We start from the raw sequence: 24637 nt of genomic DNA, 5'->3' as shown, positions 1-24637 counted from the left end.
CTGTATTAAGAAATATTTGCTGATTATTTTAGGTGCAATAGTAGTGTTATAGGGTGTTTTTTTCTTTTAGGAGTTCTTATATTGTGGAGATATATATACTGAAATAGTTATTGATAAAATGATTTGATATCGGGGACTAGTTTTAAAACAGCCTAGGGAGTGGGGAGTGAGAGTATAGATAAAATAAGAATTTGCCATGAGCTGATAATTGTTGAACCTGAATGATGGAAATTGGATGTGTTTTGTTGAGTCTAGGTAATCCTGTTTCTTGATTTTATTGCCATTAATATGCTATGGTTTTGGAAAAAATACCACTTTATATATTTTATTCTTTCCTCATCTGTAAGATGTGGATATTAGATTCACTCTGTAGATCCCTTCTGATTTATAATTTTAAACTTTTGGAAATAGATGATCCATCTTATTCCCCTTCCTCCTATCTACTTCACTGACAACTTTCCAATATCCGCATACTCCATCTTATTCTTTACTTGGCTAATACAGTCTTCCAGATAAGTATTCTCTTCAAGAAGGTACACATACTGCTTTTCATTCTTCAGGACTTTGATAATCAAGACAGCAGCAACTCTTGTCCCAACTTCACTGCCTAGTTCATTGTCAGAGTATCATCCCAAATCCAAGGCTACCGGCTGGGGGGGGGTGGTGGCGAGGGGGGGGGAGTTGGAAATAGTCACCATAGACCAGATGGCAATACAGGGCAACAAGTGGCTAATCCTAGGAGAATTAGAGGGGAAAAATGTTTTTAACTGTTTTGGATATAGGACTGTATTACGTTTTTTAGATTGTCTGTTTTTTAATTTCTTTGCATATTTTATTTTTATTTTGTTTTTAAGCAATTATGCCATCAGAGACAAAATTAACATTGTTTTTATTTAAACTTTTCCAGTGACTAAAATCATAAAATGTGACTATGGTCATAAAACTATTAAGGATTTTTAGAAATTAATTTCTCACTGTATTTTTTTTCTCCCAGTAATGTTTCTAGTTCATATATTTGAAATTTGAACATCTTGGAAATAGTGATCCTTAATTTAGGCTATTCACATGTATGGGACTCTGTCTCTCAAATCTAAATATATATAGAGGCTTTCTACTAATAAAAATTTAGTTAGTAACCTAGACAATAACATTTTTCATTTTATTTCTGAAACAGTTTCTAAAAACAATGAAAAATATGCTTGGGAATTTTTAAAATAATGGGCTTTCATTTGATTAAATTTTATTTGTACCTCTGTTACCGAGGTACACAATTTTTTTGTGTCTTTAAAGATGAGTGAACAGACCATTTGTTGAGTGAAGAAAATTGTATGGTTTTGTTCTGCTGTTTTCTCTCTGTTAGCTGCCACGGTTCAGTTTTTTCAATTAGTAGAACTTAGTTATCTTGTATATAAATTATTATCAATATAAAATTCATTTTAAAATGATTAAGTCTTCATGTAGGCCAGATAGAGCATTAGTTGATGACAGAGCTCTCAGAAGTTGTTTCCTGAAGTACTCTTTCTTAGGCCTTTAAAGACATTGTGTATTTCCTTTATCATTTTCTACACTGCAAGTTTTCCTTAATGTGTGACAGTGTGTGAATTATTGTGTGGTGTGGCAGTAGTAGATGACTCTTTTGGTGTTATCTGGTTGTAAAGACCAAACAAAAACATAAAGAATTGTCTCTGGGCTCTTAAACTTTTGAACTGTACTGCTAGAAAGAAATTTTTCTTGTGTTATTTAATGACCTATTCACTGGCAGGCTTATCTTCAGATACAGCAGAGATATGAAATGCAAAGTAAAATTTAACTGTACCTTTTAGAAAAATCTTATTTTTATACTAAATGAAATATTCAAATTTCCAGTTATTTTCACAAATACAATGAAAGTAATATGACTCATATGGCTTTATCAATTATATAAAATCTTTTCTGAACTTTTCTCCATTGCACATGTCTAATACCGTAGTACAATTCAGAGAGCTAAACGGATAATTAAAAGTAAATAGAGAAATGGATATAAAATTAATTTTAGTAAAATTTTATAATGTTGCCTTGCTCCAGAATTCTTTTTATTGTTCCTGTTATGTTGCAAAGTACTTCATCTTTTGTTGGTGTTACTTAGAACAAATTTGTAACTGTAGTTTTCTCTTTTGAATAAAGCATTTTTATAGATTTAAATCTGGACCCAGTTATTCTTTAGAGAAAGTTATGGTTTAGACTTACATTCTTAAGTGAACAAACTCAAGTTTATTTGAAACAAAACTTAAAAGGTAAAATTTTGAGCTCTCTTTTTCAAATTCTAAATAGAATTCAGGAAGTACATTCAGTTATCTTGAACATTTGGTGCTTGTGTTTATATTAAGAAGTTCCTGGCCAACAAAAATATCAGAGAATAATGAAATAGCTTTAATTTTACTTGCCTAAGATTATCTTGAAAGATTTTTACTTGCCGATCTAGAGAAAGAGAAAGGAAAAAGAAATGCTTATTTTCTGTCTGGGCAAAGCAGCATTTTCCTTAGTGATGGTCCATTTTAGTAACAATAAAATGTTTTATGACCTAAAGAAAATAAAACTTGTAAAATAGTAATGTGTTATCTACAGTTATTTGAATAATGAGATTTAATGTTGCCTCTGTTGTATGAAATCTCTAAGATACAAAACTATTCTTTCCAGAATATTCTGTACAGTTCACAAAGGAAATATCAGTTCAAAGTGGGCAGAATACCATCCCAGTAGGAAGGTACTTTGAATAGGCATAATAGTCACTTAGTAAATTTTCTGTACCCAATGTGTTGTTACGTTCAAAATAATGGTTAAAATGGTCAGATTGAAACATAGCAATAGTATTTCATATCCCCATGCATGTAAGCATGTCAAGGGGCAATCTTCTGTCAGCACCAGTGTTATACATTTTATGTTCAAAGTGGAATGTGTTTTGTAAGAAGATAACGTAGTATGTCACTGAAAATTTGGAATTTATCCCAGGCAAAATTAAAGCGGTCAATAAAGTGTGTGCATCCATTTCCCCATTTTTTCAAAGAACACAAGTATCTTTTTGGCTAGAAGAATATACATTAGAAATGAAAAAACTCTGTTAGGTCATTTAATCTCATATATTTCTGCAAACTTAAAGTACTATTTTTTAAATAAACAAACCTGCAGAAAGGAAATGAAAAAAAGGGGGTGGGGATTCTTACTCAATTAAAACAAAAGCTTACAATTACTGGTGTTAAAAAGCAGACATCCAACAAAGTAAAAAGCCCAAATATGTATTTGTACTAAAACCTGGATACACCTACACATTTTTAAAAATTACGTTTTTTCTATGAAACCTTGAGTAATGCCAAGGGTATTTACAACTATGACACCATTCACAGAATACTTAATCTTAGAATGTGTTTAATTGAAAGGTAAGCATACTGAACTATAGAATGATTAGGTTGTTTTGCTACTAGAGAAGAATTTTGGTTTGTTATTTCTTCTAATATTTAACAAAATACTCACTGATCTCTTCCACAGAATCTACCTGTTACTCGTATTTTAGACAATCTCATGGAGATGAAGTCAAACCCTGTGAGTAGCATATAACACTGTACTTATAAATTCTTGAACATACCAGACTATATACAGAAAGTGATAAGCTCAGAGTTTGTTGTGGGCTTAATCACAGCAGACTACATGATGGAAAGGAAAGAGTCCATGTTCTCAAACAGCCTTTTTTAGCCATTATCACAGATAATGGGAATTGGTTTCTCGGCTGCTACATCACTCTGGCCAGCTTTCATCCGAAGTAAATGTAGATTATATCCTATATATGTCCTAAGGAGCAAGTTTCTATAAATAAAAAAGAACTAGTGAGCATCAGTTGGTGTACTATAAAGAGTACCAGATCAGTTTAATTTTATGAAATTAAATTAGGAGAGGAGTGCATAGTAAAAATTTTAAGTGCATGTATTCAGATGGCACTAAGTTCTTTGGGCTGAAAAGTAAATTGAGAGAGATAAATTGTTTGATGAAGAGATAAATGGGTAAATAAATATGAGCATTTACTTAAAGAATGGGTTTTCAAGCTATCTGTTTATAATTCAAGAAAGGAATGTAAAAATCAACACAATCTGTTTCATAAAAGAGCCCATCCTGTTACTGTGGCAACTAGAAAGAGAGTGGTTATTTGGAATAGAGAAAAGCCGCATGATCAAAACCCTCGTTTGGGTTGATCTGGATCACTATAGACTTGACATCAAGACTTAGGATACCAGGCTGAGAGAAAGAGTGAGAACAGAATCTTCAGTTAAATATGTCATTATTTTGTAATTGTTAAAACATTATTATAACATTAAAGGAAATTAGCAAAAACAAATTTTAAAATCTGTCCATGTGAAAACAAAGATATAGTGTTATAAAAAAGCCCAAAAAGGGGCAATTACAGTTATGAAAGGAATGACAGAATTGTGTATAATGATAAGCTAAAAAGGATTGGATTCTTCTATCTGGGAATCAATATAGAGAAAGTGGTATACAATGTAGTAAAAATAGATTTATTACTACATCCTAGAATATATGAAGAAGGAATGCTTCTTTTTTTTTTTTAATTTTTTCCCTGGTCATTTTAATTTTATGGGATTTTTTAAAAATTTATTTTTGGGTGTGACGTGCAGGCTCAGTAGTTGTGGCTCACGGGCCCAGTTGCTCCGCGGCATGTGGGATCTTCCCAGACCAGGGCTCGAACCCGTGTCCCCTGCATTGGCAGGCAGATTCTCAACCACTGCGCCACCAGGGAAGCCCAGGAATGATTCTTGAAAAGCCTGAGAGAAGTATGATTTATGATTAATTGTCTTATAGACTACTACTTCATAATAGGCAGTAAATTTCTGGAAGATATTATCCCAAATGATAATAAAGATTAAAAATATAAACAAATGCAAAATTTTAGACACCATGTCCACAAGGGGTTAGGCAAGTTCAGGATATTTTGTTGCTGTCCCTAATCTAGAAGTCGAGATGATGGATAAGGACAATAATAATGATAATAGCTAACATTTATTGTGCATTTCTTTAGCCAGGAACCAGTCAAAACATTTTTCATATAGCTCATTTAATCCTCATTCGAACCTTCTAAGAAAAATAGTATTTTTTTAAATTATTCTCATTTTTATAGGTGAAGAAACTGTGGCACAATTAACTTGCCCAAGGATACACAGCTAATAAATGGCAGAGCTGGACAGGCCACATTTTTCACCACTGTGCTATATTGATTAGGGCAAGAGCCATGCCCTTCATAGAATCATAGAACTTTAGAGTTTAATGAAACTGTAGAATCTTAACTGTGAAGGAGAGGAAACGAAGAGATATTAAGTGACTTTTCCCAAGGCACACTATTTTTAATAACAGAATTGGAACCAAAAACCCACTACTTCTGAATTCCTGCCTACTACTCATTCCAACATATACACACCTTCCACATTTCTGTCATAGACATACAGATGGCTAAATTATGGGTCTTATTCAGATGTTTCTCCAAGTTCTGTAAGTTCATTTATCAGTTCTATTGACTTTGACTGTATAACTGAAGGCACATTACTACAGACAGATATTTTTTAATTAATTAGAAAAAGTAAAAATTTTCAGCTTTGAAAGCATTTTTTCATCCATCTGCTAGATGAGACAGATACCTGCTCCCTCTCTTATCCCTGTCTTGTTCCCATATTGACAAATTGATTTGGAGGCTTTGAAGAGATTAACAAAGTGTACTAAATTAGACCTGACTAATCATCTTGAGTATATCATATCTCAAAGGCTTTAAAATGCTATAACCTAATTCTAGATGAATTCTTATCACTAACGTTTATTAAGTGTTCTTTGATTTGTCTTGATTGGATATAATGAAAGAAAGGGATTAGGCAAGATATGAGGTAAGTTTCATCTTCCCTTGTACATCTGGCTAGTAGTGGTTTCCTGGAGCAAAGTGTTGAAGGATTATGGCACTGCCTTTGGGTTCAGGGAGAGTTCTGTGATTGATTAGCATCGTCCACCATTGAATGCAGGACTAGGTAGTGGCAACAATGCATGGTTTGTCATTGATCACGTTTGGGTAGGTTCATCCAGAAAAGAACCAGAAAACATTTCAGAAAAGAATGAGTTCCTTTGGCTGATTGTACCATGGAGGGCAAAGGAGGCAGAGATTAGGAAGTGACTACATTATTAGGAAGTGACTACATTATAAACAGTAAAGCAGTACTTTCCAGCTCCTTTAATATCAAGAAGCTAGTTTCCAATGTAGTATGGAGGTCAGCAACCCCTTATCCACAACTTCTGAAGTCCAAAGAGTTCTGAAAACTAAGAGATTTTATATAACTCATTTGGTGGCAAAACCTAACCTTAACTCAAGTTGAGGTTCTTCGTAGTTTTGATTTATCCTACTTTTTGTTAATGTTCATCTATTTAGCTCCAGAAATATTAACGTGTTAGATGATGGGGTGCTGCCCGCTAGGAATATTATATTATATATAGTTTGTGCATGATATTATCTATCTGCAATTTTTTAAATTCAGAATTCCAAAATACATCTAACTGCAGAGGTTTCAATTATGAGAGACTGTGAACCTGTATTAGGTATTCTGGACATTCAGTAAAATCATAGACATATAATAATAATATAATAAATTCTAAAAGCAAAAATATTTAAGTACATTAGGTAATAAAACAGGTATATTTATTTTTCTTAGTTACTCTTTTTTGAAGTATAGTTGATTTTACAGTGTTGTGTTAGTTTCAGGTATACAGCAAAGTGATTCAGTTATATATATATATTCTTTTTCAGATTCTTTTCCCTTACAGATTATTACAGAATATTGAATATAGTTCCCTGTGCTATACAGTAGGTCCTTGTTGGTTATCTATTTTATATATAGTAGTATTCTTATGTTAATCCTAAACTCCTAATTTATCCCTCCGCCCCTTCCCCACCTTGGTAACCATAAATTTGTTGTCTATGTCAAAACAGGTATATTTTTGAGAAGCAATATGCATAGTGGTTAAGAGCTGGGGCATTGAAACTAGACTACCTGGGTTCAAATCCTGGAGTTCCCACACTTACTTGTCATGTGACTTTAGGAAAGTTAAAATAACTTCTCTGTACCCCAACTTGCCCATCTGAAAAATAGGGATAATAATAACTACCTCATAGGTGATACGGGATTATGTAATTTTACTTAGAACAATGTTTAACACACAGTAAGTGCTCGGTAAATGTTGATGGTGGTTACCCACTCTACCAAATTAATAGATTCATTAGTAGATTCATCAGGTATTCTTAAAATAAGCCAAACTTGAACTTTCTAAAGAAAAATTCCATAGTCATGGTAAAGTTCTCTTTTTTTTTTAATAGGAAACTGATGACTATAGATATTTTGATCCCAAAATGCTGCGGGGCAATGACAGGTAAGCAGCTCTTGTCTCGTGTAATTTGTTGTAGGTTTCCCCACCCTCACCAAGAATGGAAATAACTTTACTGATTTTTTGTTATAAATCAGTAACTCCTTATTATTAAAAATTCAAACTATATAGAAAACTGGTAAGTAAACAGTATGTATAATCTCTTTACCCAGAGGTAATCACTGGTAATTATACTTAACACTTTGATGCTTTTCCTTCCAAGTGTATACATGCAAAAAAATACATTTAGATGTTTGTTGTTTTTAATGAAATGATGAGGGTATTACAAACTGTGTGTGGGTGAAGAGAATTTGGATAATCTGTGTGTTTTTAAATGAATATTCTTATTGGACAAAATGAAAAGATGGGAGCTTTATGTTGGATACCAGTTGTTGGCTTTTTATTTAACTGATCCATAAAATCTAAGCCCCTGGGAATCATTGCTGTGAATACTTTTTTATAGCAATGAAACATTCTGCAAATAATTTATATACTTTATGACAAACATGGTATGGTATTTGTTAACTTTATTCTGGATATTATTTTTTAAGATTTAATCCATGGTGGTATGAAAAATAGCCTACAAGATACAGAAAAAGAATAGGCAGAATTAGGAGGGAAAAACCTTCCTGGAGGGATGGTCTTTAGCACCAAAACTTGGGTGAAGCTTCTTTATTGCCTATACCCTGTGTTTGGGATCTTTAGAACTTTGTCTTTTCTCTATCCCAAGCTTTCACATCTTTGTAGGTAGTCAGAACAGATAATCTAGTCACTAGAAAGTTGATTATTAGATTGTTTTGGTAACCTAAAAGATTATTCTTTTTTCTGAACTTATCAGAAACACTACCAAAGTTACAAAAGAAGCTGCTGGTAGCAACTGCAGCTGGCAAGAAAGAATTTGACAAAGAATAAATTATAGAAGGGAGAGAATGAGGAGTGACAACTAATGGGTATGGGGCTTCTTTGGCGAGTGATTAAAATGTTCTGAAATGAGACAGTGGTGATGGTTGTACAACTCTGCAAATATTCTAAAAACCACTGATTGTACACTTTAAAATGGTGGATTTGCAACTCTTGATGTTCTCAAGCTTACAATTTTTCCTTCCTTGTATTTGCATCAGTAGATATATTTTGCTTTTTAGAAACTTCTGAGAAATTCTTTTAATCTTCCCTATAGTTTATGCATGATAATGAGGAGGAATATTAGCATTGATAAGACAGTGAAACACAGTTTCATTTTTTAATAGACTCAGCCTTCTCTTGAGCTGTCTCATCACAATTACATCTTGGTTTTTAATAACTAGTAATGCTGTGCTATTTAAGTCTCACTTCTCATCTCATGTCTACCCTTAGAGGAACTTAAAGCACTAGAAGGAAGTTTGTGAGGCGTTTCTGTCAAGGCAGCTACTGGCTCCTTCTATGGAATGTTGACACAGGCCACAGAAATGAGGAAAAGATGGAACTGTGGAATCAGCCTCTGAATAATTGAGAGGTTATAATAGCTCTCTCCCCTTGGTTGAGATTTTCAAAAATGGCTTGTGAGGAAAACCTAAGTTATCTTTGTAAAGCCTATTTTAGCACTCAAATATATATTTGACTCACAAAAGCTTTGAAAATTGTGTTTATTAAAAGATCTCTTTGACACCAAGAAAGTATTTTTGAAATATATTACAAATATATAAATGTGTAATTAATATATAAATATAAAAAAGCTATAGCAAAATACACATCCCTTCTTCCATCCCCTCTTTCCTTCCTAAATTGTTATCCTTCACATACATGCGTTTGCACAGTTTTTTCACAAATGTAGATACCCACAAACTAATCTGTTGAGTATGGTAAAAATTTTACATAATTTACTACTAAAGTATATATTTTATTAATTCACCTTATACCCAGATTTCCACTCCTCGTGGGAACTGTTGCTCAGTCTTTCCTTTTCCCTCTCAGTCTTCTCCTAGAATTTTATTTTTAAATCAACAAGTTGTCCCATTCCCTTTTAGACACTGAGATATGTACTTCATCTAGCTGTTCCTCTGAATCCCACTTCACTACCTGGCTCAAAGAAGGTGAAGGAAGGAGAATTGTAAATACATAGCTAATAGTGCGTGCGTGCGTGTGTGTGTTTCCCATGCCTATTTTATCCTTAAGTAAAGCTTTGGGTGAAATTGTTGTGTGTGTTTTTTGTTGTTGTTCTTACAGCTCAGTTCCAAGGAACAAAAATCCATTCCAAGAGGTAAGTTCATATAAAAATCCTCTGTCCCTGAAATGGAAGGATGAAAGGTAACCAAGCAGTATTGAAGAATATCTTTGTCCTAAACATAGCTTTATGATGGTTACTGTATGGCAGTCTTGATAAATCCAATTCTATGTACCTAAGATTCTTTATAAATGACAAATTCAAAAATGACTTTTGGAAAAAGCCCTTTGGATTTATTTTGTATTGTTTAATTGAAGGATGAAGTTTATTTTCCTCAGAATTGTTTCTGAAAAATCTCTACTTCATTTCACTACTCAATAGAAATTAGAAATTTATAAATTTATAGACTTTTTTAAGAAATAAATTTCTTTATAATTGAAGTAGCATCAGGCACTTAGGTAAAAAAATACTAGCTAGCAAGGGATCACATCCTAAGTTGTGGAATGGGCTCCAGACTAAACCCCATGTTTGAGAGTTAAAATACTGTTTTAACTATTTCTTTTAACTTACCTATTTTTTTTCTGTTTGCATTTTTAGGCAATTGTTTTTGTGGTGGGAGGAGGCAACTACATTGAATATCAAAATCTTGTTGACTACATAAAGGTACATTTGACCTTTATATTCTTTTATCATTTGAGGTTTCACAGTTGTTCCATGTCTTTCACATACTAACATTGTCTGGTGGCTCCCCTGATTCTTACATAAGCCCTTTTCTAGAGGTAGTTTAAAAATCCAGCAGATAGGGAAAAATGCCCATATGTTCATTGTTTCCCTGTCACATTCATTTCTGGCCTAAAATTTTACTTGATTTGGAAAATAATGTATCTTATTGATGTAATGTACTTTGCAGCTCTCTCATTTTGACTTTAAATGTTTAGATACCTCAAATAAGCCCCTGTTCCAAAAAAGTCTCCCTTGGTGAGATGATTTACTGAGCCCCATTTACCTGAATAATAAGCACTTTTCTCTCATCTTATTGACCTAAGTCAACAACATACTTCGAACAAACTTGGAATGTCTGCTTTTTCAGCAAACAGGTGCTTTAGAGGTAGCACATTAGAAGTGGTGTGCTATTCAAAACTGACAGCAGCAGGGAGTGACAGACAACTAAGCAAAAGAATATGAAGGGAAAAGTGTAACTTGAAGAGCAAAAACACCATTTAAAATGTAGAGGCAACAGAACTAGTGACTGTTGCAATGACATTTTGTAATCTTCATTTATTCACTTAATATTGAATAATGATTATTCCTTATGTCCTGTATTACATAAGACTTCAATAAAGGTAGAGGTTTTGGTACAGCAGGAGAAAAAAATACATAGGCAGATGTCGCAGAGCTTCAAAACCACCAGGTACCTCCAAGGATCCTAGCTCAGTTGCACGTAACATGCTTCAGAATGTGAACCACCACTAAGATCTATACCTTGGTCTCAGGGGAGCATCCGTCTTATACTAGGAGAGGTCTTTTATACCTCTCTGTTCACATAGCCAGCATCAGGCTGCATGACTAGGCTCAAAGGCAAAAACCAAGGGAACATAACAGAAACTAGGTGTAAACCATCAATCTGTACAATTTTTATTTTTAAACAGTGCTGACAAGCTAGTGCAAGTTGTCCCTTGGTCTGTCTGTGAACCTTGGGCAGGACTATATTAATCTATTTCATTCAAGGTTGGCCAAGGGTCAACAACATGATTGATTCCAGGTGTGTTCCCAAGGATAAACACAGGGTTACAACAGACCAGCTGAAATTAATCCTGTACTTATACCCCCATCCTTGGTTAAGCTTTCATAATTACATTTGTCAGCATTCTTTCTGCTTTTTTTTTTTTTTACATTATAGGACAGAAAAACAGGAAGGATAAAAAACCAAAATACTAACCATTTGTATAGTGTAGTGACTGAAACACAGGTATAACTTTAAAGAAACATTGCAGTTTACCAGATATTCCAGTGCAAACTTGTTTTTAATCATGTATAGGCCTCAGAACTCTTACCTCTCTCCACCACAGAAATTTTAATTTTGTGAATGTATTAATAAGTTGAATCAATGTAGCAATTAATTGTTTAACTAAGTCTAGTTCTTTCTCTGATCAATCACCTCCATCAGAACAACATCAGGGTTATCAGTGGTAGATATGTAAGCCCACCAAGTTATTCTTTACTTGGTTTCAGGTTACAAAATATTTTTTTTACCTTGATTATTACCCTCCACCCACAAAAACATGGTGTATAGGTAGTAGGGCACATGATACTATGACTCATCAGGCATGTAACAGGTATTTTATGTCCCTGTATCCAGGCACCTTTCTTAACAGATCATCACTCAGGTTCATATTTACACAATGGTCTTTGGCTCTTTTGTTGAACAGTTTCTTTTGTACACATTTGAGCAGCAACAATATCCTAATTTTGCCTCCCGAAAGGGGTGCCCTGGAATATATAAAACCTATAAAATGAGAATACGTAAAACAAAAGGAAGCATTAGAATTATTCTAGGTGTTTATCCCCTAGATGTTATTGGCATCATCAAAACATAGCACGTGAATAAGCCCAGATTAAATCCTTCATAAACCTCCCAGAACCCATCTTGGACCTTCAGCTTCAAATAAAGGAGGCTATTTCTGCAGGTGTTATGGGCATCTATAAATATAGGTAAGAGTATTATTCTGTTGCTCTCAGCCTCTTGCAAGGTACCAAGATGATATTAGCTTTTTCTTTTCTTTTTTTGGTATTATTTACTTATTGGCTACATTCCTGAGAATCAAGACTTCTCCATCATCCATGTGTCATTAATTCTTACCCAGAATTTGGCCCTTGGTTTAGAAGACAATCAGATTCAGCAAGACGCTTGATCCATAGAGCTGGCAACAGTGAGATTGGCCAGTACTTTCCCCTTTCTTCATTCCCAGTCATAGGAGGCAGGTAGGGTAAGTGCGAGTTTATAGGACTGTGTTATCCACTGGTTAGTATAGATGCAGAAACTATTAATCCCAGTTTACACAGATGAAAAGAAGAAACATCCCATACCATCATTCCTCAGACAGATTTAGAGGTATTGTCTTGATGTCTTGCTTGCAGTTAATCCTTTCTTCAGACCTTGTAAATGTGATTCATGTCCCTGTACTACAGGATCAGGCAGAGAAAAAGAAACATTTTTAGAATTGCAGGAGAAATTTTTAGTGGTTTCTGTGTTACTACTCCACTTCCTCCCTCCCCTGTTTTTCCTATGGTATCTCAACAATCTCTTCCTTTAATTAAATGCCTGTGATGTTTTAACACACATTCTGTCATGCAAGCCACTCTTTCTATCTCTTATTAGAAAGAGATGTGCCTAATTTAGAAAGTAGATGTTTCAAATGTCAGTTTCAGTTTTCAGTCAGTCCACTACTTTGTGTTTGGTAAGGTATATGATGTCGGTCTATTGTGTATGCTTCTTAGCATGCTGTTGAACTGCACCTGCAGCAAAATGGGTTCCTTTGTCAAGTGATGTATATAAAGGAAGTCCAAATTGAAACAGTTTCTGCTGTGATGTTAAAGGTGTTAAAGGTATTTGCTTTAGTCACCAGGTGTATCAGTCCAAATCCAAAATGAGTGTCTATTCTGGGTAAAACCTATTGCTGTCCACCTGGAACCATAGGTAATGGGCCAGTGTAATTCTATGTAAACATGTATTTGGAATTGCTGGGTCATAATAACTGTGTTTAACCATGTGAGGAACTACCAGATTGTTTCCAAAAACAATGTAAAATGCACCATTTTACATTCCCACCAGCAGTGTATGAGGGTTCTGATTTCTCCACATCATTGCCAGGACTTACCTGACTTTTTGATTTCGGCCTTACTAGTGGGTGTGAAGTGGTATCTCATTGTGGTTTTGATTGCATTTCCATGATGACTTAAATGATGTCAAGCATCTTTGCATGTGCTTATTGGCCATTTGTATATCTTCTTTGGAGAAATGTCTGTTGAGATCCTTTGCCCATTTTTTAATTGGGTTATTTTGCCTTTTTACTACTGACTTGTAAGAGTTCTTTATATAATCTAGATACAAGTCCCTTATCTTGATATATGATTGCAAATATTTTCTCCCATTCTTTGATCTTTTCACCTTCTATCTGGTGTCCTTTAAAGTACAAACCTTTATTTTTTCTTTTGTTGTGTGTGCTTTTGGTGTCATATCTAGGAATTCTTTGCCAAAGCCAAGGTCATGAAAATTTACTCCTGTGTTTTCTTCTATAGGTTTTATAGTTTTTGCTCTTACATTTAGGTCTTTGATCCATTTTGAGTTAATTTTTGTGTATAGAATAAAGTCCAGCTTCATTCTTTTACATATGGCTATCCAGGTTGTCCTAGCACCATTTATTGAAAAGACTATTTTTCCCCACTGAGTGGTCTTGTAATAGAGGGAGGCAGTGTGCAGCCCTTAGCACGCAGCCTTTGCTGGGTGCCATTACTGGGCAACCCATTACCAGGCAACGGTTACTGAGAGACCACTAACTAGAGCCGGGGTTAGGAGGTCCCACTCAGTCATTGGTCGGCAGAGTGGTGGTCATCAGGTGGAGCGAGGTAAGAGGCAGATCCTGGCCTCCTCCCTGGGGCCCTCCAGCTCACCCAGCCTCAGGCCAGCGGATGAGCTAGAGGGCCCCAGGGAACAGGCTGGGGGCTGTGTCCTGCAGAGCTCTAGAGCCCTCGCCAAGGCCACCCACTGGCCAGGCACAGGCCTTGAGGCGGCAGTGAACCTCTCCTCCATCCCTACCTCCACGACCTGATGGCGGCGGCAGTCTGCATGGGACACAGGCTGCGGGACCTGGCCCTGAGGGAGCCACCAACTGAGATCTGCCTCCTCTTAGCCAGGACCTGGACCTTGGAAGGTGAAAGTTGTGCCTTGGGACCTTGCCCTTTCTTGTCAGAACAGAGAATAACATTTGTTTGGTGGAGATTTACAGGAACATTGTTACCTGACCATGACCTGACCTCAAGAACAAAGGATCTGACACCAAGAAGTTTGCAACAACTAACCAAGCCCTCCCTCACTTCTCCTATAAAAAGGTCTTTGCTGAAAGCTTTCGGGGAGTTTGGGGGTTTTAAGGCATGAGCCACCCATCTCCTTGCATGGCCCTGCAATAAACCTTTCTCTGTTCCAAACTTCGACGTCTTGGTATTGTTTGGCCTCACTGTGCGTCAGGCACATGGACTTGCGTTTTGGTAACAGTCTTGGCAGGCTTGTTGAAAATCAGTTGACCATACATGTATGGGTTTATTCCTGGACTCTCAAATCTATCCCATTGATCCATAGGTCTATCCTTGAGCCGGGACTACACTGTAGTAAGTTTTGAAATCAGGATATGTGAGTCCTCCTACTTTATCCTTTTTCAAGATTGTTTTGGATTTTCTGGGTTCCTTGCAATTCCATATGAATTTGAGGATCAGCTGTTAATGGCAGTTGGATTCTGATTAATAGGGATTGCATTGAACCTATAGATAAGATGAAAATACTCCCCAAAACTTAACACTATTAAGTCTTCTAATCCATGACATGGACTGTTTTTCCGTTTATTTACATCTTTTTCTTTCAACATTTTTTGGTTCCTTTGCAGTTTGTTGTTATTTTCAGAGTTTAAGCTTTGTATTTCTTTGAGGTTTACTCCTATGTATTTTTTATGCTATTATGGATGGAATTGTTTGCATTTCATTTTTGCAACAGTATAGAAATCTGATTGTTATATATTGATCTTGTGTCCAGCAACCCTATTGAACTCATTTATTAGTTCTGATAGTTGTTGTGTTTTTTTTGGATTTTTAGGATTTTCTATATACAAGATCATGTTAACTCTGAATAGAATTAGTTTAACTTCTTCCTTAACCTATCTGGAATGTTTTTCTTGCCTAGCCACCCTGGCTAGAACCTCCAGTACAATATTTAATAGAAGAGTCCAGAGCAGACCTCTTTATCTTCTTCCTGATCTTAGGGATAAAGCATCCAATCTTTCACCATTAAGTTTGCTGTTACCTATGGGTTTTTAATAGAGCCATTAATGTTTAGTAGCTGCTAAGACATGTAGTTTAATTATCCTGAGAATTCTCTGTTTTTTAATCCCGTTTGGTCTTACTGTTTCCTTTGTTCTGAGTAATCTTCATCTTCATCTTCTTCCTATCATTCAGCCCCATTCAGGGGAAACTGAGCTAGTAGGTCTATGACAGCCTCCCTCATGACACTGGAAACCCATGTTAGTGCAACCTTGTACTATGAAACAAAACTTATGGCTTATGCCTACAAGAGACTTGTAATTGAGAATTTATCTAACATGGCACTTGATTTATACCAGTTCACAAAACAACGGGCAAGTGCCATTTTTGTTGGGAAGGCAAAGAAAATACTATAATGGTTCTAGGTGATTTATTTAGTAATGATGTTAGTCTAACTTACAATGTAACTGCTATTTGGTATAACACTGATGTATTTGATAAAAATTAATTGGATTGATTTTTAACAAGACATTTGATAATACTGATATCAATGACCAAATGTATTGGGAATTTTACTTAAAGCCACCACAAGTTGTTCTTTTGATGGAAGGTGATTGGCTAGAAAATTAACTAGATTTAGTTAATAATTAATTGTTACATTGAATCAAGGTATTAGTACATTAGTTCAATTTTTAATGGAAGGAAGAAATATCAAATTTGTGCATAATTAAGAATAAATTTACACTGAAATATTACTAAACTGCAGTGTTAAAAATTAAAGCTATACCTACCTTACTGGATGATACAAAAGATTAGAATTTTTGTGTTTATCTTTGTTTTTGTATTCTATAAATGCTATAAAAGATGAAAAATGATGACAAATAATTAGAATTAAGAAAGCTTGTCAAGAGTGGAGAGGGAATGTACTTATATAAGCACAAGATTAATCTCAGCTAGTTAATATACCCTGTGCTAACGTTTGGCCAACCCTGAATGAAATGTATTAACTAGTGTTTAAAATAGGCCTGTGCTAGGGTCCAAGATAGACTAGGGGGCAACTTGCACTAGCTTGTCAACATTCTTTAACGGAAAATGTAAAGATTGATTTGCACCTGGTTTCTGTCATGTTTTCTTGTTTCTGCTGTTAAGCCTAGTCACGGAGCCTGATTCTGGCTATGTGATCAGAGAGGTATAAAAGACCCTTTCTTGGACAAGACTGGGGCTCCACTGAGACCAGGGTATCTCCACTGTATCTTGGTGGTTCACAACTGAAAATGAAATGTGTCATATTACTGAGATGGGGTCCTGGGAGCTGTGCCTAGAAGTTTTGGACCCCTCTCATGTTTCCCTATGTACTGTGACCTCTACCCTTTTGTGAGTATAGCCTCGAGAATCCCAATTATATGACCCTATTTAATGGCTGCACGTACCATCTCATTTTGAAGAAAAGGAGAGTGAGGTGTGACTTTCGTTTTACTTGTTCTCAGAGAAGGTCAGCTAGAACATTTATTAAGCCCGTGATGTTATTCGGCTCATACATCACAGAGAAATGTCCTTATCTTGTATTACAAAGCTGTAATTCTTTTTGTTCCTGATTAATTAATCATATTTGCTTTGTTATGGAATAAACTTTTTACTTTACAAAAGAAATCTTACAAATTTGCCTTCAAGTTCACAATACATGTAAGAATTTCAGCATTAAGAACTTACCAAAATTCTCCAGTCACAAAGTTTTGACTGCTTGTAATTGGGTTCCAACATTCTGTCAAAATTCAGAATGAAATTCACAGAGTTACAGAATGGAATAGGGTATATTAAGACATAAATACTGTATTATCACAAATGAGTCTGAAATGACAGTCCATGCTACTCACACCATATCCTACTTTCAGTGTAACAAAACTTGAAGAATGTTTTCTTCAAGTAGTTACAGATCTTACATTGGAAGAATGTTGGCCTAAGATTTTATAAATAATTGTGGCTCCCATGAAATGTGTCAGTAATCACATTCCTTCTATTTTCAGTGTAAATGGCACTAGAAGTGTACCTACCACCTATATTTTGAGGAAAAAAAAAAAAACTATGCCCATTTCACTCCTTTATTCCATGTAATTTTAGGATAGACATGTGTACACTAAAATCCAATACTCCCCCCCCAAAAAATTAAAACTTTTAAGAATAACAAAAAGTCTTACTAGGTTTAACCCCTCTTCTTGGGAATATTGAAAATATTACTTGTTACTTGCATCTGAGTTCTGTATCTGATTTTTTACAGGGGAAACAAGGCAAGCACATCTTATATGGCTGCAGTGAACTTTTTAATGCTACACAGTTCATAAAACAGGTAAAGTGTACTTTTTAGATTGTTTCTGTTAACGTACCCTAAGTTGCTGTTGATATTTTTCAGAAGAGAGCAAGATAATCATGTTCATCTGAACCAGCTGAAACTAAAAGCCATAGAGCTAAAAGAATGTAAGGTTTTACCATGGACAACTATAAAGGAAACTCTTATAAGTAACATTTCCATTATCCCAAATCTATGAAAAGGTAAATTTAATTCAGAAAATTTTTAATTGGAGTAGTGTTACTCACTTAGGCTAAATTCGGTTCAGCATTTCCTTGACATACTGTCCACATTTCTGACTTTGCCAAGCTGAGAAATTAAGTAACCTTATTAAGGGGTTTTATGTGCTCAGTTAATACAGCAGAATTACATTCACCTTGCAAGTTAATGACAGCAGTAGCTGAGGTGTACAGTCTTTACATTCTTTTACTATTGTTCCCACTACTGTTCTCAGTAATTACATTAACTTCAACTTTTTAAAGCTTAAACTACCTGAGATGCTCAATAGGCTGACCAATAATATCCATTCACCTTTGCCTTGGCTGCCATAAAAATCATAACTGTACCCTGTGTTCGTTTTTAGCAGCTCTTCCTAGCATCTTTTTCTAGCACAAGTTTCTTACCCACATTATATGGTTCTTGTATTTTTAACCTTAATGTGGTGGCCCAGTAGTATTATGAGAATTTCAGACATACAGAAAAACTGAAGAGAATTTGCATTGAACACGTGCATACTCCCCATTAACATTTTATTGTACTTGCTTTATAAGATACCTGTCCATCTTTCCATTCTTCATTCTATTCCTTGCTCCACCTTTATTAATTTCAGAGTAAATTGTAACTATCAGTACACTTCCCCCTTAATACTTCATTGCCAATATCATTAACTAGATTTCATTATTTGTTTAGTTTGTTGTTGTTGTTGTTTTACCTTTGGAGATAAAATTTACAATAGTGAAATACACGTATCTTAAGTGTACATTCCTAACTTTGTCAGATGTTTCGTTCACCTGAGTATAACCCAAACCCCTATCAAGATACAGAACCATTACACCACAGAGTTCCTTTATGGCCTTTGCCAGCCAATCCTTGCTCCTAGTCGAAGCCTGCTCCCAAAACACTGTCTTGATGTTTTTCCACCATAGATTAGTCTTGCCTATTTTAGAACATCATGTAAATGGAATTTTTCTTCGTTAGGTTAACTAGAAGATTCTCAATTTTATTAATCCTTTTAATGAACCAGATGGTGTTAATGCTAATTTCCTCTATTTGTTTTCTTTTTTTTTAACCCTTGAATTGTATTTTATTTTTTTTGAATTTTACTTATTTTTTTTTACACTGGAGATTCTTATTACTTATCTATTTTATACTCTATTTGTTTTCTGTTCATTGGTTTCTACTTTTTATTATTTCCTTTGTGTTGATTGTTTTGGGTTTACTTTGTTCTTCTTTTACTAGCTTCTGATATTGGATAATCATTAAGTCATTAACTTTAGTTTTTCTTTTCTAAAATAAGCATTGAAAATCATAAAATTTAAACTCTTGCCAAACACTGCTTTAGCCACATTCTACAAATGTTGATGTTATGTTTTTATTACCATTGTTGAAAATATTTTTAATTTACCTGGTAGTTTATTCTTTAGCAAATGTATAGAGATTTATTGTTGTTTCAAGTATTTGTGGGTTTCTAGATATCTTACTCATACTGATTTCTAATTTAATTCCCTTTTTGTCATAGAACATTCTATACATAAGTTCATTATTTCAGAATTTATTTAAATTCCTCTTCTGGCCCAACATATGGTCTATCTTGTTAAGCACTCCATATGCACTTAAAAAAGAACATGCATTATGCAGAAGTTGAAGGAAGGGTTCTATAAACATTAATTTGGTCAAGGTAGTTGATAGCATTACTTAGATCCTCTATGTCTTTATTTTTTTTTTTTTTTGGTCTAGTTCTATCAGGTATTGAAAAATTGGTATTAAAATCTCTGACTGTGATTGCGGAATTGTCTCTTCCTTTAGTTCTGTCAATTTCTGCTTTTTGTGTTTTTAAGTTCTGTTATTAGGTACATACAGACTTATGATTATTGTATATTCCTGATGAATGGATTCTTTTATATGCAATATTCCTCTACATATCTGGTAATGCTCTTTGTCTTGAGGTCTGCTTTATCTGACATTAATATAGCCACCCTAGCATTCTTACACTTAGTTTGCATCTTATAACTTTTCCATCTGTTTACTTTCAACTTGTCTATGAATTTATATTTAAAGCATATATCTTGTAGGTAGAATATAATTGGATCTTGTGTTGTTTTTTTTTAAAACCATTATACAGTCTCTTTTAATTGGAGTCTATTGGTCTTTTAACATCTAATGTAATTATTAATATGATTAGATTTAGGTCTAGCACTTTACTATTTCCTCTGTTCCCCTTTCCTACCTTTCTTTGTATTACTTGAACACTTTTTAGAATTCTACTTTAATTCATCCACAGATTTTTTTTTTAGCTATATCTCTGCATTACGAATTTAGGGTTGCTCTGTTATGCCACTTGCGTTAAATGTAGAAACCTTGCAACCATACATACCCTCAACATTTATGCTGTGATTGTCATATTTTACATCTACATACATCATTAACCTCACAAGACAGTAGACAGTGTTACCATTTGTGCTTCAGTCATGTTTATAATAAAGACATAAATCTTTGCATTTATATGGATATAAATTCCAGTGCTCTTCATCCCTACTTATAGCTTTTCTTTTTTTTCTTTTTTTTTGGCTGCATTGGGTCTGCATTGCTGCACGTGGGCTTTCTCTAGTTGCCATAAGCGGAGTCTACTCATTGTTGCGATGCACGGAAATTCTCATTGCAGTGGCTTCTCTTGTTGCGGAGCACGGGCTCTAGGTGCGTGGGCTTCAGTAGTTGTGGCACGCAGGCTCTAGTGCACAGGCTCAGTAGTTGTGGTGCACGGGCTTAGTTGCTCCGCGGCATGTAGGATCTTCCTGGACCAGGGCTCGAACCCTGTGTCCCCTCCATTGGCAGGTGGATTCTTAACCACTGTGCCACCAGGGAAGTCCCCCTACTTAAAGATTTTAATTTCCATCTGTTGACTGAAAAACTTTTAGCATTCACTGTAGCTCTGGTATGCTAGCAGTGAGTTCTCTTAATTTTTTATTAGATGAAAATGTCTTTATTTCACCTTTATTCTTAAATAATTATATATATATATATATATATATATACACACACACACACATCTGTACATATATATATTTTTTCTGGATACAAAATTCTGATAGACAGTTTTTCAGCACTTTAAAGATGTCAGTCCGCTGTCTTCTGTCCTTCATTGTTTCTTATAGGAAGTCAGCAGCCATTCAGATCAGTGTAAATTTTTTTTTTAACATCTTTATTGGAGTATAATTGCTTTACAATGGTGTGTTAGTTTCTGCTTTATAACAAAGTGAATCAGTTATACATATACATATATCCCTGTATCTCTTGCATCTCCCTCCCTCCCACCCTCCCTATCCCACCCCTCTAGGTGGTCACAAAGCACCAAGCTGATCTCCCTGTGCTATGAGGCTGCTTCCCACTAGCTATCTATTTTACGTTTGGTAGTGTATATATGTCCATGCCACTCTCTCACTTTGTCCCAGCTTACCCTTACCCCTTCCCGTATCCTCAAGTCCATTCTCTAGTAGGTCTGCGTCTTTATTCCGATCTTGCCCCTAGGTTCTTCATGACCTTTTTTTTTAGATTCCATATATATATGTTAGCATATGATATTTGTTTTTCTCTTTCTGACTTACTTCGCTCTGTATGACAGACTCTAGGTCCATCCACCTCATTACAAATAACTAAATTTCGTTTCTTTTTATGGCTGAGTAATATTCCATTGTATATATGTGCCACATCTTCTTTATCCATTCATCTGTTGTGGACACTTAGGTTGCTTCCATGTCCTGGCTATTGTAAATAGAGCTGCAATGAACATTTTGGTACATAACCCTTTTTGAATTATGGTTTTCTCAGGGTCAGATCAGTGTAAATTTATATGTAATGCATAATCTCTCTCTGGTGCTTTCAAGATTTTATCATTATCTTTGGTTTTCAGCAATTTAATTATAATGTATCTATGCATGACTTCTGTGTATCTTGCTTGGGGATCACTGAGCTTCCTGAATCTATAAATTTATACCTTCACCAAATTTAGGGAATTTTCAGCTGTTAGTTCTTCAAGAATTTTTATGCCCATTTTTGTCTCTCCTTTTGGGACTCCATTTACATTTATGTTTAACTTTTTATAGTGTCCCACAAATCCCTGAGGATTCTGTTCTTTAACATCTATAAGTTGCTCTGTCTTCAGATTCAATAAGTCTTTCTTCTGCTATCTCCATTCTGCTGTTTGATGTATTTACCAGTTCTTTAATTTTCACTTGTATTTTTAAAAAATGTAGTTTATATTTTTATGTTGAGATTTCCTTTTTTCATTCATTGTGAGCCTATTTTTCATTATTTCATTGAGGATATTGTCCTAGCTGCTTTTAAAACGTGGTCTACTATGGGCCCACCCTTGGGGTCCAGTGGTTAAGACACTGCACTTCCAATGCAAGGGGTACAGGTTCAATCCCTGGTTGGGGAAGTAGGATCCCATATGCCATGCAGCATGGCCAAAAAAAAACCCTGGTCTATTATTACTACATGTGGATCATCTCACTGTTGGTTTCCATTGTCTTTCCCCCTAGAGAATGGCTCCATTTTCCTGTTTCTTCATATGTTTACTAATTTTAGATTGTATCCTTTACATTGTGAATGTTATATTTTGGAAACTGAATTCTATTTCTCTGAAGAGTGTTGGTCAGAACCGAAGTTCAAACTCTGTCTCTTGGGCAGCAGTTCAAATCTCACCTGTTTGTTAGTCTCTCTCATTCATGAGTGGTTCAGGGTTTCACCATAGATTTAGGAAGTCTATATACAGAATTTAGGGCTCCCTCACATTGGCCCTCTCCAGGATTTCCCCCTCACTTTCCAGTAGCTTTAGTTGCCCCCAAACTCTTTCCTCTGGTTTTTCAGGCCAGAAAGACTGCAGGTTTTCTGTCAGTTTTAGCTGCCAGTATAGCACCAACTGTGGCCTGCCTTCAGGCTAAGAGCCACAGAACCAGAGAACTCAGTCCGTGCTATTCCCTCCTTCCAAGTGTTGATTCTGTTCCAGAAGCCACCTGCTTTCAGTTGCTCCCTGTTGCCTACAGGTAGTTGGTTTTTGTATTTGTTTAAAGTTTATAATTTCTATCTCTCTCTCTCTCATAGACTTGGTGCAATAGTTTACCCAGCCTTCCAGAATTGAAAGCCTTTTCCCTTCCTTTTAATTATCTTTAGAAATATATTAAATGTATTTCTAATTTCTTTTAGAAATAAAATGTATAGAAAAGTAAACTGTCAGCAGTAAAGTCACACATGATGTTGCTTTTCTTTACATTTTCATACTGAGTTAATATTAATTTTTTTATTCTCAGGTTTTTGTTTTCCATTACTTGAATTTACTCCTATATAATGTTTACACATCTTTTTGCCATGACAGTTTTTAAATATCTACGAATCTTAAACATTTGAGTTAGTGGTGAATATTGAATGAAAGTGTATTATTCTAGAAATGCAGTGCATGAAATAGAAAGCCTGGATTTTACCATGATAAAAGTGTGCATTTAAGGTGTTTGCAAGTATAATTGAAGCCCAAGTTTCTTTTGTGATTAAAAACAGTAATATTTATGATTTTATGTTTTGTTTTGTTTTAGCTGTCACAACTTGGACAAAAATAACACAGAAGAACCTTAACATGAGAATCTATTTAGAACTTGGATAAATGTAAAAAGTCAAAAGAGCCAGATGTTTCCTTTCTTCATATCAATGTCCTAACAGTGAAACTTAGAGTTATTTGTTAATTTTTAAGGAAATTCTATACTTAATATAATGTGTACTGATTAAAACAATAAAGCATTTCAGAAATAAATTTTAACATTGTACATTATCTCTCCTGTTATGTTTGACAAATGAGAAAGAAACTACTTTGGAAGGAAGGAAAGCTCTGTCTGAATATAATGTTAAAATATTAATATAATAACCAATATGTTATGATTGAAGCTAGTAAAAGTTTAAGAATGTACTATACAAGTGTTATTTGATTGGTTCATGAATCTCCTACATCTCCTAAATTGTATGCATTTTAATTGTAAAATTACCTTCCCATGGTTTGTTTCCCATGTTGCCTCTAGATTTTATAGCCACTTTAATGTCTCTTCTCTGTCTGGCACACCTACATACATTTTATCACATAAAATCCCTCCTTTATATAATGTCAAAAGTCAAACATTAACATCTGGAATGGACAAATACAAAATATTATCCTGTAAAGTTCTAAATAATATGTAAAAGTAAGTGTTAAATTTGATTCTAACCTTCCTATCTGCCTGGCACGCAGCACTAAAAAGGAATGTTGATCAGTTATATATCTCAAGGCAGTCATAAGATAAAAGCAAACCAATTGCTCCAGAGAAAAAAACTGTTCCTATTATAAAGGCCAGGGAGCTTTTCCTCCTAATGAGCCTCATCAAGAGAAATCTGTAGTGTTACAGACAACATCCTGATGATAATAGATAAAACAACAGATTAATTAACAGAAC

The 24637-nt window shown here is 34.8% G+C and overlaps 1 protein-coding gene across 3 annotated transcripts in view; it reads left to right on the top strand.

Annotated features, from left to right (window-relative positions):
* Positions 1-23980, top strand: part of SCFD1 (sec1 family domain containing 1) — a 138724-nt gene extending 114744 nt beyond the window's left edge. Inside the window, exons 20-25 of one of the 3 annotated variants that reach the window (XR_014242310.1) lie at positions 3523-3576; positions 7391-7443; positions 9640-9673; positions 10175-10240; positions 17880-18151; positions 23753-23980. Coding sequence is in view for 1 of the 3 variants with exons in the window: in XM_082384117.1 (XP_082240243.1) it covers positions 3523-3576; positions 7391-7443; positions 9640-9673; positions 10175-10240; positions 17880-17948; positions 23753-23776 (300 nt within the window). In the remaining 2 variants the exon portion in view is untranslated. Of the gene's footprint in view, positions 1-3522; positions 3577-7390; positions 7444-9639; positions 9674-10174; positions 10241-17879; positions 18152-23752 lie in introns of those variants that run through there. The other 2 variants (XM_082384117.1, XR_014242311.1) reach the window with 2 other exon arrangements.
* The last annotated feature ends 657 nt before the right edge of the window (positions 23981-24637 follow it).

The sequence above is a fragment of the Balaenoptera borealis genome, assembly GCF_965194805.1.
Source record: "Balaenoptera borealis genome assembly, chromosome: 3".
NCBI lineage: Eukaryota > Metazoa > Chordata > Mammalia > Artiodactyla > Balaenopteridae > Balaenoptera > Balaenoptera borealis.
This window is presented reverse-complemented; position numbering and strand designations above follow the sequence as displayed.